The sequence below is a fragment of the Eubalaena glacialis genome, chromosome 14, assembly GCF_028564815.1.
Source record: "Eubalaena glacialis isolate mEubGla1 chromosome 14, mEubGla1.1.hap2.+ XY, whole genome shotgun sequence".
Lineage (NCBI taxonomy): Eukaryota > Metazoa > Chordata > Mammalia > Artiodactyla > Balaenidae > Eubalaena > Eubalaena glacialis.
The window spans coordinates 40,700,393-40,712,485 of NC_083729.1; the positions used below are offsets into that span (position 1 = coordinate 40,700,393).

A 12,093-nucleotide genomic window follows, 5' to 3' on the forward strand; every position below is an offset into this window, starting at 1 on the left:
TGCTCATTCCCATCATGGTGAGTAGATGTTGCGTAATATCAGTGGGAAGTTCTAGGTACAAGTGAGAGACCATTTCCCAGCAGCAGCAGATCTCTGCTTTGTGTCTTTGAAGGATTTGGGCATCAACAGATTTCCTGCCCTTCTAATGGCATGTAGTATTGAATACATTGCCTAGTGTCAGTGAAATGTGAGGATAGCTGGGTTTTGTACTTTTCTCCCAACAGCAGCCATCCTTTCCCGGGGACTGGGGTGAGGAGTGTATTTTGCCTCTTTCTCAGTGGCAGACTGCTTTTGCTTCTTATGGAGCTTTGTCCAGGGTTTAGGCAGGTTTTGTGCCTCTGCCACAGTGACATCTGATCTCACCTTATGCTCATTCAGGACCTGGAGCATGAATGGGCTTTGCCTGATCTTTGCTCCAGCCTCAGACCGTGGTAGGTTCTGCACATCTATCTCCGTCTCCAAGGGTTTCTTCCTTAGGTCTCCTGCCTGCCTACAGTTTTGAGTATTTTTTTTTTCTTGCCTTTTATTGTGACTGCCACTTCTTCCATGCTCTACCAAATGTGAAATTGTTCATATGTTTCGTCTCTCCTCACAGGACCTGTCATACTTCAAAATTCAATTATTTCTGTTGTCTTGCAGCCTTAGATCTCAGATAGGCTCATAAAAAATTATGGTTATGTAGGCTATTTTGTTTTTTAATTTTTTTAAAAAAAATTAATTGTTTTAAAATTTATTTTTGGCTGTGTTGGGTCTTCGTTGCTACACACAGTCTTTCTCCAGTTGCGGCAGGCGGGGGCTACTCTTTGTTGCAGTGCGCAGGCTTCTCATTGCGGTGGCTTCTCTTGTTGCGGAGGACGGGCTCTAGGTGTGCGGACTTCAGTAGTTGTGGCACACCGGCTCAGTAGCTGTGGCTCGCGGACTCTAGAGCACAGGCTCAGTAATTGTGGCGCACGGGCTTAGTTGCTCCGCGGCATGGGGATCTTCCTGGTCCAGGCTCGAACCCGTGTCCCCTGCATTGGCAGGCGGATTCTTAACCACTGCGCCACCAGGGAAGTCCTGTTTTTTTCTTGTTAGGCTGGGAATGATGTTCTTTTATGGCTTTCTATACCCCAAGTGGTAGCAGAAATCTCCTATTCTTATTTGGAATAAAAGTTAAAAGGACAAGTACTTATATTTTTTGGTAACTGAAGGATTTTATAGGACAGTGCTGTTCAAACTTGAATGTACCTATTGATCATCTGGGAATCTTGTTAAAATACTGATTCTGCTTCAGCAAATCTAGGATGGGGACTGAGGCTCTTTCATTTCTAACAGGCTCCTAGGTGATCCTGATGCCTCTAATCCATGGACACACCCTGGGTAGCAAGACATTTGGACACATCATCATCTTATAACTAACTTAGGAGCTTATTAGTTATCTATTGCTATGTAATAAATTGCTGTGTAACACATTCTCTACTACACATGGAATATTTATGAAGGCCAACTATGTGGTTAGGCCATTAAACAAAGCCTTAGCAATTTCAAAGGATCAGTCTCTGTTATAGCCAACCTCCAAGATGGCCCCCAAATGAGCCCCACCTTCCGGTATTCGTGCCCTTGTGGAGTCCCCTCCAATACTGCATAGGGCTGACTCGTGTAACCAAGAGGATATTGTGGAAACGATGGAGTGTGCCTTTTGAGTCCAGGTTATAAAAGACATTATGGTTTCCATCTTGGATTCTTGGCTGATTAGCTCTGTGGGAAGTCAGCTGCTATATCATACAGACACTTAAATAGCCCTGTGGAGAGGCCCCTGTGGCATGGAAATGAGGCCTCCTTCCAATAGCCATATGAGTGAGCCATTTTGGAAGCAGATCCCCCTGCCCCAGTCAAACTTTCCTTTCAGATGACTGAAAGCATTGGAAATTTTGGATGTATCCTTTCCACCGTGCATTACTAGATTTTATTTTTTGAACTGTATCCTTAATTCTTTTCTAGTTTTAGACCTATTGTGTTTATGCTTATGATGGGATGTAAAAGGGGAACTGTCTACTAGATGTTTAGAAATATGATACAGGAATGGTAGTGATGTTATGGCATTAAAGCTCTAAGTTTTTAAAGCCCTCAGCATTGATTTTCAGTAGAAGAGTCTAGGAAAAGTATGGTATAGTGGAAACCAGGGAGAGTCAGTTTAAGTGTGAATGAGCAACAGTGTCAAATGCTGCAAAAAAAAAAACAAACTTGAAAATGATTAGCTAAGAAGTGATTGAGACAAGTAGCAGCCAAAAGATTAGAATTAAAAATATATGAACAGTGGTTATTTCTATTGTGGCCACTTTCGAGCTACCAACATTATGTCATTAAATGCGAAGTGGATAGGCGATGTTTACAGACAGCAGCACACCGCTGTATGTAAGGAACACATACAATCCAATAAGAAAAAGAAAACCTGATAGGAAAATTGACAAGAATATGAACAGGGGGTTCACAGAGGAGGAAATACACATGGCCATAAACATATGCAGAGATGTTCATCCTCTCTAGCAATCAGGGACATACAAATGAAAAGAACAGAAAACCAGTTTTTACCCATTAGATTGCAAAATTTTTTAATGTTTTATTAGTTGAGGATATGGGGAAATAAATCAATATCAATAGTTTCTCACCATTAATAGGAGTGTAAATTAGTATGACCATTCATGAGGGCAACTTGGCAGTAGTTATTAGAATTAGAAACGTGCATATCCTTTGATCTAGTGGATCAGATTCTGATTTCTCCCCTTAAGTAAAACTCATACTTGCACACAAAGAGATGCATTCAATATATAAGAATATTCATTGTGGTAAAGTTCTAGAACAATATGTCTAGTGTGGTATAATTTGTGTTAGTGATCAAAAGGGATTTGTTCTTGTCCCTAATTTTTAATTGTATGCATTATTTATATAATTAACCTGAGCATTTTTGAATCTTTAGAGAAAGAAAGCAATTAAGGAAGTGAAAGCTAGTGAATGGGAAAACATACAGTCCAGATTTCAGGGAGAGTGTGATAAAGAGAAAGAAATTATCTTATGAGCTAATAAAGAATATGAGAATAAATACAGAAATTGTAATACATTGGCACAAAAATTAGCCAGCTATTGCCACAAGTCGGGGTGGGAGGGAAGGAACTGGTAGGTGATGGTCTTCACGAAAATCAATGGATCACTTTACTTAAATGTCTGAAATTTGGACAGAAAGTGATACATTCAAGTGGGATTGGGAATGCTTGTGAATTCTTTTTTTTTTTAATTTATAAAATACTTCTTGAATCAATGCCTCAAAATGACAGTATTTCTCTTCCAATCGGCAAAAGGCAAGCAAGCTATACTTACTTCCATTAGATGCTGGAACTGAATTTGGCAACCTTGAAAGCACTTTTCTGATGAAAGCTGTTATCTAGAGATGGTAATCTCAAAAAAGAAGACAAGATTGACAAAGGTCCAGGTCAAACTGCAAATTGATATTGATACCCAGCCAGCTGGTATAGCTGTTGATTAGTTTCCTACCCTCATCCATACCATAGTTACCACTCTCAAAAGATGGGTCTAAAAATCTTGGCTTGGCATTTATCTGTCTCAGAATTTTAAAATTACAAAAGCTAGACATGGTGTTTTTTTGTTTTGATTTGTTTTTATGTTTCAAATGTTAACACTGAAGTCTTAAATCTGCTTTTCTAACTTTTTGTAAAAGCCAAACTAAAACAGTTAGTGGAGATTTTAACTGGGAAACATGAAATTAGAAGTTTTGCCTGGTTTAGTACAATTTTAGTCTGTACGTTTTTGTAGTCGTGATTTGCTTCAATAGCTAAATCCCAAGAAAGGAAGTCATGCAAGCCACCATAAAAGTTCATACTATAAGCAAGAGTTATGAATGCCCTTTTAAATTTAGTGGTTCTAAAAACCACTGAAAAAGGTAGTCAAGGAGGGAAACTATTAAAATGTACAGGGCAGGTACATAAAAACATTTCAGGAATAGGGAACATTGTTTCTTCTCCCAGTTTTCTTTACAACTTCCATTAAGATAAATCTTTTTAAAGTTCAATTCTTAATATATTCCTCATTTCTTCAAAAGCTTCTGTGGTTCTTTACCAAATAAGTCCAGAAGCCTTAGAGTTCCAAAATGCAAAATAGTACATGAGAGAATGCACATTTCCTGTTTCCATTGCACAAAAAATGTGTCTTGTAATAGGCAAATTTATTTTAAAACAATACTTAACTTCTAAAACTCTTTATTACTTGTGTTCCATCATCTAAGCACAACTTAATAAAGAAGCAAAGTTTTTAAGTGAGACTTAGATTACAAATAAGTTTTTTGCTCTAGACTCTAAAACGTAGATTAGCAAATATATACTTTTATCTTGTTACTGATAGTTTGTGAACAGACCCAGTGAACGGAAGTGCTGCCATGGTAACATAAACCAGACTGTTATTTGGAGAACTTACTCAAGACACTTAACTGCCCTGAACTACAAGTTTTCAGTACCAGTTCTTCCAATTTGCTGTTTCAAAGAAATAGCAATTCTTCTAAGATCAAAATAATTTGCAGTTCTCTCACAAGAGAATTTTAAAAGTAGATTTGAACTAAACAGCTTCTAGGAGTATAATCTCAGGAATACCAAGATAGAACATGGTTAGAATTATTAAAATAATTGTCTTAGTATATGAAAAATAATTCATGCATATCTTTTCTATATGAAACTGAAGTGGTTTTGGGGCAAAGGATGTTGTGGGTGCTAACATTTTAAAGTTTTATTTCCCAATCTTCAAAACACATTTACCACTTAGGCCAAGCGACTGAAAATATATCTAATTTAAGATGTTCCATCACTTAATGCAAAACTACATTTGTAAAATTTGACTTCCTTTGGAAAAAAATTAAAATTTCAAATACTTGTTTAGTGTACTTCATGTGATATCTTGCTGCTGTAGGCCAGAAAAAGTTTCACCTGATAGTATGGTATGTTTCTTACTATATTACAGTGTGATTTGACACCCATGGTTTTTCTTTTCCAATATATTTAAGTCGCTAGGATGTTAAAAACTGCCTTATACTCAATTACCATACTTTTCCTCAGACAAAAACATTTTTCCTTTATCAATTTAATTCATCTCTTTTTTTTCTAACTTTTGTCTCTTCAGAATTAATTGATTTTTGTTCTTATTGTTGATGTTTTTAAAAACTCCCTCATCTCTTAGAAGAGGAGTAGGAATATATTGTTATTAAGCCATATAAACTTACTATTGATATATGCCAATTTCAGTATAATCTCTTAGTATTCACTTAGTTTGCAGCTCTATGTCGCTTACATATAAATTACCTTATTTGACTCTCATCACAACTCAGTGAAGTGGCCTGTTTTTTTAATTTTACGGATAAAATATGAGAGGACAGACTCTTAGAGATTAAGTGATTTGTCCACTATCAAGTAGCCAATCAATAAGCAGTGATTAGCACCTCAGTTTGAAAACGTGTGAAACAGTATTCTTTCATTATGCCATTCTGCTATAATAGTTACGACATGATATTTAGAGATAAAAAAGCCTCAGTAATAGACTAATGTTACCTTGAAAAAGAGTTCAAGAAATGGAAGCACCCTGGAATTTATCACATTAAATCTTCAGCAATGATAATAGCTTACATCATGTAGGATTTTATACAAGCAAAAAGGAGCAGGGGAATAGGACACAGGTCAGTTTTATTGTTGTCTATATAATTGTTAATGTTGTGAAGTGTAATTCAAATTTTAAGAAAAGGTTTTTGAAATAGAAAAGGTGTAATATAAAAACAAAAATTAGTAACAGTTTGAATCTCACTAATCTTGTGAGTTAGTTCTGAGGAAGTTTTGTACATCATGGTGGGAGGGGGTCAGGTTATACCTTATATTTATTTTTTGACATTTGTATCTTCAAAAGATTAAATATCTTCAAAAATATTTATTAAAATTTAGTATCAATAACTAGCGGAATAGAAACAGAAAAACAAATTTGCATGCTATTAGACTGGAAGAAACGAACAATTTTTAAAACTACAAAGAAAATAAACATAAAATATAACAGTAGTAGCCAATGTTTGAGTGCTTTTGTGTCTGGTAGGTACTGTTTTATATATATTTTGAGCATACTAATACACAGAGAACATAGACATTTTTCTAAAGGTTACACAGCTGTTAAGTGACAGAGCCAGGATTCCAAAATAGGTATTCTTCCTCCAAGGCTTGTACTCTTAACTTCTGTACAAGTAGTGTTTAGCTCTGGGGCAGTGTGGGATGAATTTGCAGTTGGACCTCCTCTTTGCATGGCTATAGGGTTTTGTATGTAAGCTGTAGGTAGATGTGGTACATTTGTAGGGATGTGCATCTAGTCAGACTGTTCAGGATGTGTAGGTAGGGATGGATGTTCAGCTAAAGAAGTAGGAAAGATACATCCTGAAGGAAGAGTTTGCAGGTGATCTTACAGCTCCTGAAGCCCTTCAGTTATTTAGTTTGACTAGCTCTACTAGTGTGTGTGGCATTTGACCACACCCACTTAGTTTTTATATAACTGTGTTTCTTATACCTTTTATTTACTAGATAATCTGTAATTGTAGTTTGGCTATCTTTTTAATACAAGAGTGTTTATAAATTTCCAAGTGGTCAGAGAATTTTGTTGTTGGGATATTTTTTTTTCTTTTTGTGCTACAGTGATCTTTAAAGGGGAATTTATTTTTCTTCGTGGTCTAATCAATGTTTAGTTTTTTCTGTTAATATTTGGAAAGTATACTCTCCAAGAATTCATTAATTACATCAGTGTTTTTCATAGGTGTTCCACAGAACACTAGCTTCCTCAGATGTTTCCTGGGAGAAAGAGGTTCTGTGTCAAATAACTTTGGGAAACTTCTTAAAACAGGTTTAATTAAAGCAGGACTGTTTAGGACCCTTAATCTGTTAATATGTAATGTAACCTTCTAAGAAGGAAAGAGGTAAAATACTCAGCATTTTTCAAACCTATTTGAAGGAATTATCTCATAGCCTGGCCTTTCCCCTTGCACATTAGATCATTTTCGTGAGATTCTTCAGGTATGTTGTCCACTTACCTTCCTGGTAAGCTGTTCCTTCATATTAGGGGAATTGTGGAGCAGGCAAGCCAGTCTTTCAGGCACCTCCCATTTGCAATTTAGTGGGCACTTCTGTTATATTTTCTCTAGTTTCCAGAAATCATACAAATTGTATTATTTTTAGATTCTAATGACTATTTCCATGAAATCTGGGCTTGTGTGCCCATTACCATATTATCCAGAAGTTCCTCGAATGTTGTAACTTAACCATCTTGAGGGAAGAGTTGATACTTCTTCCTCTTTTTTATCTTTTACAGGAGTCTTTCCCATGCCTCAGTTTTTGACTTAACTACTCTTTGAGACTTTTGCCATTTTTTCATTAAATTGTTTGCCTTGAATTTAAACAGTTTAAATGGGAAACTAAACACTAGTGTTAATGCCATAAAAAATAAAGTTATTTTTATATGCATCACCTAATATATTGTTTAGCACTTTTGGGAGAATGACACTACCTAATTTTTTCTTTTTGTTTTTTCTTTAACAGTAATGATAAGGGGTAACATTTGTTGACATCTTAGCATGTGGAGGGCCACCTTGTACAGCCCTTCATGCTGTTCTCTGCACAGCTTGGTGTTGTAACATTCTCACAGAATGTGATGTGAATGCCATGTCCGAGAGTTGTGCAGTCCTGTGGCCCTATGTGCCATGCAATGTGCAGAGTACTTTATGCATAATGTAATCCATAGAACAAACCTATGAGGTAGGTACTGTTATTATCCATACCTTACAAATAAGGGAATAATGGCCCAGAGAAATAGAGGTTAGTTAACCTTCCTAAAATTACACAGCGGGTCAATGGCAGGGCAGGGGATAGGAACCCCGGCAGTCTGCCCCTGGGGCTTTTAGTCACATAGTCCATTCCTAGCAAATTTACTTCAACTTTTGCATTGTATTCAAAAGGTACTATTGGGGTTTTTTCCCCACACACATTTACTAAAAACATTCAGACACTGATTTTGTGTGTCTTAAGTTCCAGGTTACTAATTCTTATATGTTTTATTCTAGGTTAATGGAAAAGGTTCCTTATGGTGTGTTGATCCAGAATATAAACCCAACCTTATGCAAGCACTGAAGAAGCAACCTTTTCCCTCAAGATCAACATTTTACACCCCTCCTGCATCACCACAAAGGTACAGGATCTAACATGTAAATGTCAGTGGTGATATATAAGATTTCATTATATGAGATGGAGAAACTTAGAGTTGTAGTTTTTTTTGTTTTTTAATTATATAGAGATTTATAGATAAGACATTAGCGTAAGGCATTTTTACTTATAGTCTAACTTATTAGGAAACAGGATGTTGGATAAGTGAGAACGTAAATTCTGGAAAATGTAGTTAATAATATTCTAACTAAACTCTAAAGACAGTGATAATATGATTTCAGGTATAACCTGAAACCTTTTTGTAAAGGTTAAATCATTTAAATTGTCTGCAGTGCTAATGCTGACCTGAAGACATGGGAAAGTAAAAGTATATTTAAAAATTTTTAAATAAGGTGATTAAATTTGTCACTGCAGCATTTTTATATACATATTTATATTTCTTTTTCTATTTTAAGTTTTTTTCCTTCACAACATGTTTAATATTTGAAAATTATGTTCAAGTCTCAAATTTTTAAATGTTGTCAAGTAAAATAATGCTTTGGAGTTTTTTATTTGTTTTGTTTCTGCTGGTAAATATAATTATGATTTTCCTTGGCTTTTGTTTTCTAACTCAGTGATCAATAAATTGATCTTATAGCTTTCCAATTTTAAGTTAAATCTGAAAATTATATGATGTCCTTAAATCTGATTGTTTCCTTTTCTTAAAGAAACCTTCAGAATCTTTTTTTTTTAATTCTATTACATATATTCATTTGAGTTAAAAATGACAGATTTTGTCAAGATACTTTTAAGGGTAGTCTATAAAAAGTTTTTTAAGCTTTTTAATAAAATAATACATGGAAATTTTGAAACACACACAAAAGTAGGGAGAAAGAGTGAACTCCCATTTGCAACAGTTATCAACATTTCATGTGTTTAATTTCTTTAAGTATTATTAGATGACTTTTAGAGGAGTGGTTATAGCTGAGATACAGTTAAAAAATTAGTAAGACTAAGTTGAAATGTCAGCAATATATATACATATATACTCATTGAGATTTAAGCTTATTTACCATATTAGTAGATTAAAAGGATCATTGTAACAAGAACTGGTTTATCCTTATGAAATGAAACCTAGAAAAGACGTTATCAGAGTTTATATTCTCATTGTTTGGGAGTTGATACCTTCTTTAATGTTGGTGCTTATGAGATGTCCTAGTTAAAAAAAATAATAGTTTAGAAACTAATGGTAAGTTCTGCTGATGGTCCTTTCATGTTTTATTTAGCAATGTTATTTTTTATTAAAAATTAAATGGGAGAATTGGCACTCTTTTTTGTATACCATCAAAAATACACTTTCCTGTGCCTTTGATATGATGCATTTTCATGTTTATATTTTTAGCTTTATCATATGTTTATGTGTTAAATAAAGTTGATTTTGTGGTTTAAAAACAGGTAGATAAAACAACAGCATAAAGATTATAATCTTGGACCTTAAAACATTACCTTAATATTTTTAGAAACATTTTCTCTTTATCATTGTTTGGCAAAATGACAGTTCCATCTGACACGACTTTGTGTAGCCCTTTCATGTCATAATTGGTAAGTCTGAGGAGGAGAATGATCTATAGAGTATGTAAAACTGTGACTAAGAAATAGACTTTTAATTTGGTTAACAAAACAGATTTTTTTTAAATACTATCACAAATTCCAAAGAAGAGAAATAGTTTGTCCCAAAAATGTCTTAATTTTTGGAACTAAAAAAAGAACTATGGGTCTCTTTTCATGAATATAGAAAGTTTAATTTGATACCGATATTTATTGATTAAATCAGGAACTTATCTGTTTTTTGTCATCACCATACAGTCTTCCTTAAACATTGTTTTGATAAACACTTTATTTCTATAGTAACATCTGTATTAATATCATATCAAACTTAGGCATCCAGTACAAAATCAAAGAGTAACTATTATGTATTGTCTATTGTTCCAGGCATTTTAAATTCATTATTCTTATTTAATTATCACAGCAACCCTATGTGGGAGGTTTAATTATTCCCGTTTTACAGATGAAGAAACTAAAAGATTAATTATTTTGCCTCAGAACACCCAAATAGTTGTGATTTAAACTTGGATCTTATGCTCTTTCTGCTTTGGCAGACTCTTCCTAAACTGAATAGTATTAGCAAAGAAAACAAGGTAAAAATAGTTTGTGTTTTTTATTGTACAAATTAGTTGTTGTAACTAAGTTCTATAAAATGTGAAATAAAGATCTTTTATAAGTATGCTTGTCTTATCTATTTTTCAGTGGTTCTTTATCACCTCACTACTTAAGCTCTGTACTCAAGCAGAACCAGGTGCGAACTCTCAAAGGTATGTGAAAGATCAGTATTTTAAATCATAAAAATTCAGATCAAAAATCAGAATTTTTGTTTAATTATTTTTTAATTATAAAAGTATTAAATGTTCATTGTAGAAGTTTTGGAAAATAAAAACACTTATAAAAAAGAAACTAAAACTTACCCTTTATTCTGCTGTTAACTTTTTAATTGGGGTATACTTCATGGTATACTTGATATTATATGTTTCAGGTGTACAACATAGTGATTCACAATTTTTTAAGGTTATACTCCATTGATAGTTATTATAAAATATTGACTCTATTCCCTGTGTTGTACAATGTATCCTTAAAGCTTATTTCTTTTATGCATAGTAGTTTGTACCTCTTAATCCCCTATCCCTATCTATCTTGCACCTCTGCTGTTCACATTTTAATATAATTGCTTTGGTCCTTTTTATGCCTTTCACATGAGTAGATATGTTTGCGTGCATGCACATACATGCACATACACCCCCCACCTCCCACTCACACTTTTTCTCCACTGGGATTATACTGTGTATACTGTTTTATATCCCTGTTTTCATTTCCTTTTATGTATACTTTTCCTTGAAAATAGGGAAATATTTCTTAGTAATGCCCGCAATAGAGAATTATCTTTTGAAGTCTGTCAGACTAGAATAGAGGTTGACAAACTATGTCCCATGGGCCAAATCTGGCCTGCCACCTGTTTTTGTATGGCCTTTGAGTTAGGGATGGTTTTACATATTTCTTTTATAGGTTAAGTGTAAAGAACTATAATTTAGGAAGAAAGCAATAAGTTAACTTTTAGAATTTTGTAGACTTTTAAAAAGTAGGTCAAAATTCTGAAATTGCAGTTTCCCCCCCCCTACTCATAGTATTACAGGTTAGTGATATATTAACATAAGTTTTCCTAGCATTGTTGCTTTGGAGCCTACAGATGTTTCTTTGACCTTTAAAAATAGAAATTCTCAGACTAAAAGCCTTTCTGTGTATCAGATATTTAGGCTCTTTAGAACTACACTAAGCCAAGCCTAGGAAACAATATGATGGTGGTCTGTAAAAATAAGGGAGGGAAAGAGTGTGAAAAAGCTTAAGAGGACTCTGCAAAGAAGTTAAGCGGATTGAGAGTCTGCTTCAGATATGTTGTAACTTAACATAAGGCAAGTATCCATTTTCCTGTTACCTGCATGAGTAAATGTGCTCTCTTTACATTTAGGTATTGCCGAAACTTCCTTTATCTTTTTATTACCTCAGTGAGTTCTGACCCTTAGTCTTTTAAGCTTAGTTCATATACACATTTTGAGAACATTTTCTCTTTTGAATTCTGGGGTTTATTTAGAATTTCTTCTTGCTCTTGTTCTATTCCATCCAAATTCTTCTTCTTCCTTTGGGGAGCAGCTTCCACAACTAGAGCATAGGTACTTCTCCTTCATCTAATGAGTTTACATCTCTCCATGACTGCTAACACCTTACTTCCCTCCATCTCTATCATTGAGTCTTAGGCCTATTCCCCTTCTAGTAATTAACTTGGTGG

General features: G+C 34.4%; 1 protein-coding gene across 3 annotated transcripts in view; it reads left to right on the forward strand.

The window, feature by feature from the left end:
* The window catches only part of FOXN2 (forkhead box N2), a 53,407-nt gene that overhangs the window by 33,819 nt on the left and 7,495 nt on the right, over positions 1-12,093 (forward strand). For all 3 annotated transcript variants that reach the window (XM_061211104.1, XM_061211106.1, XM_061211105.1), the window contains exons 3-4: positions 8,120-8,244; positions 10,506-10,570. In XM_061211104.1, coding sequence (XP_061067087.1) covers positions 8,120-8,244; positions 10,506-10,570 — 190 coding nt within the window. The remainder of the gene's footprint in view (positions 1-8,119; positions 8,245-10,505; positions 10,571-12,093) is intronic.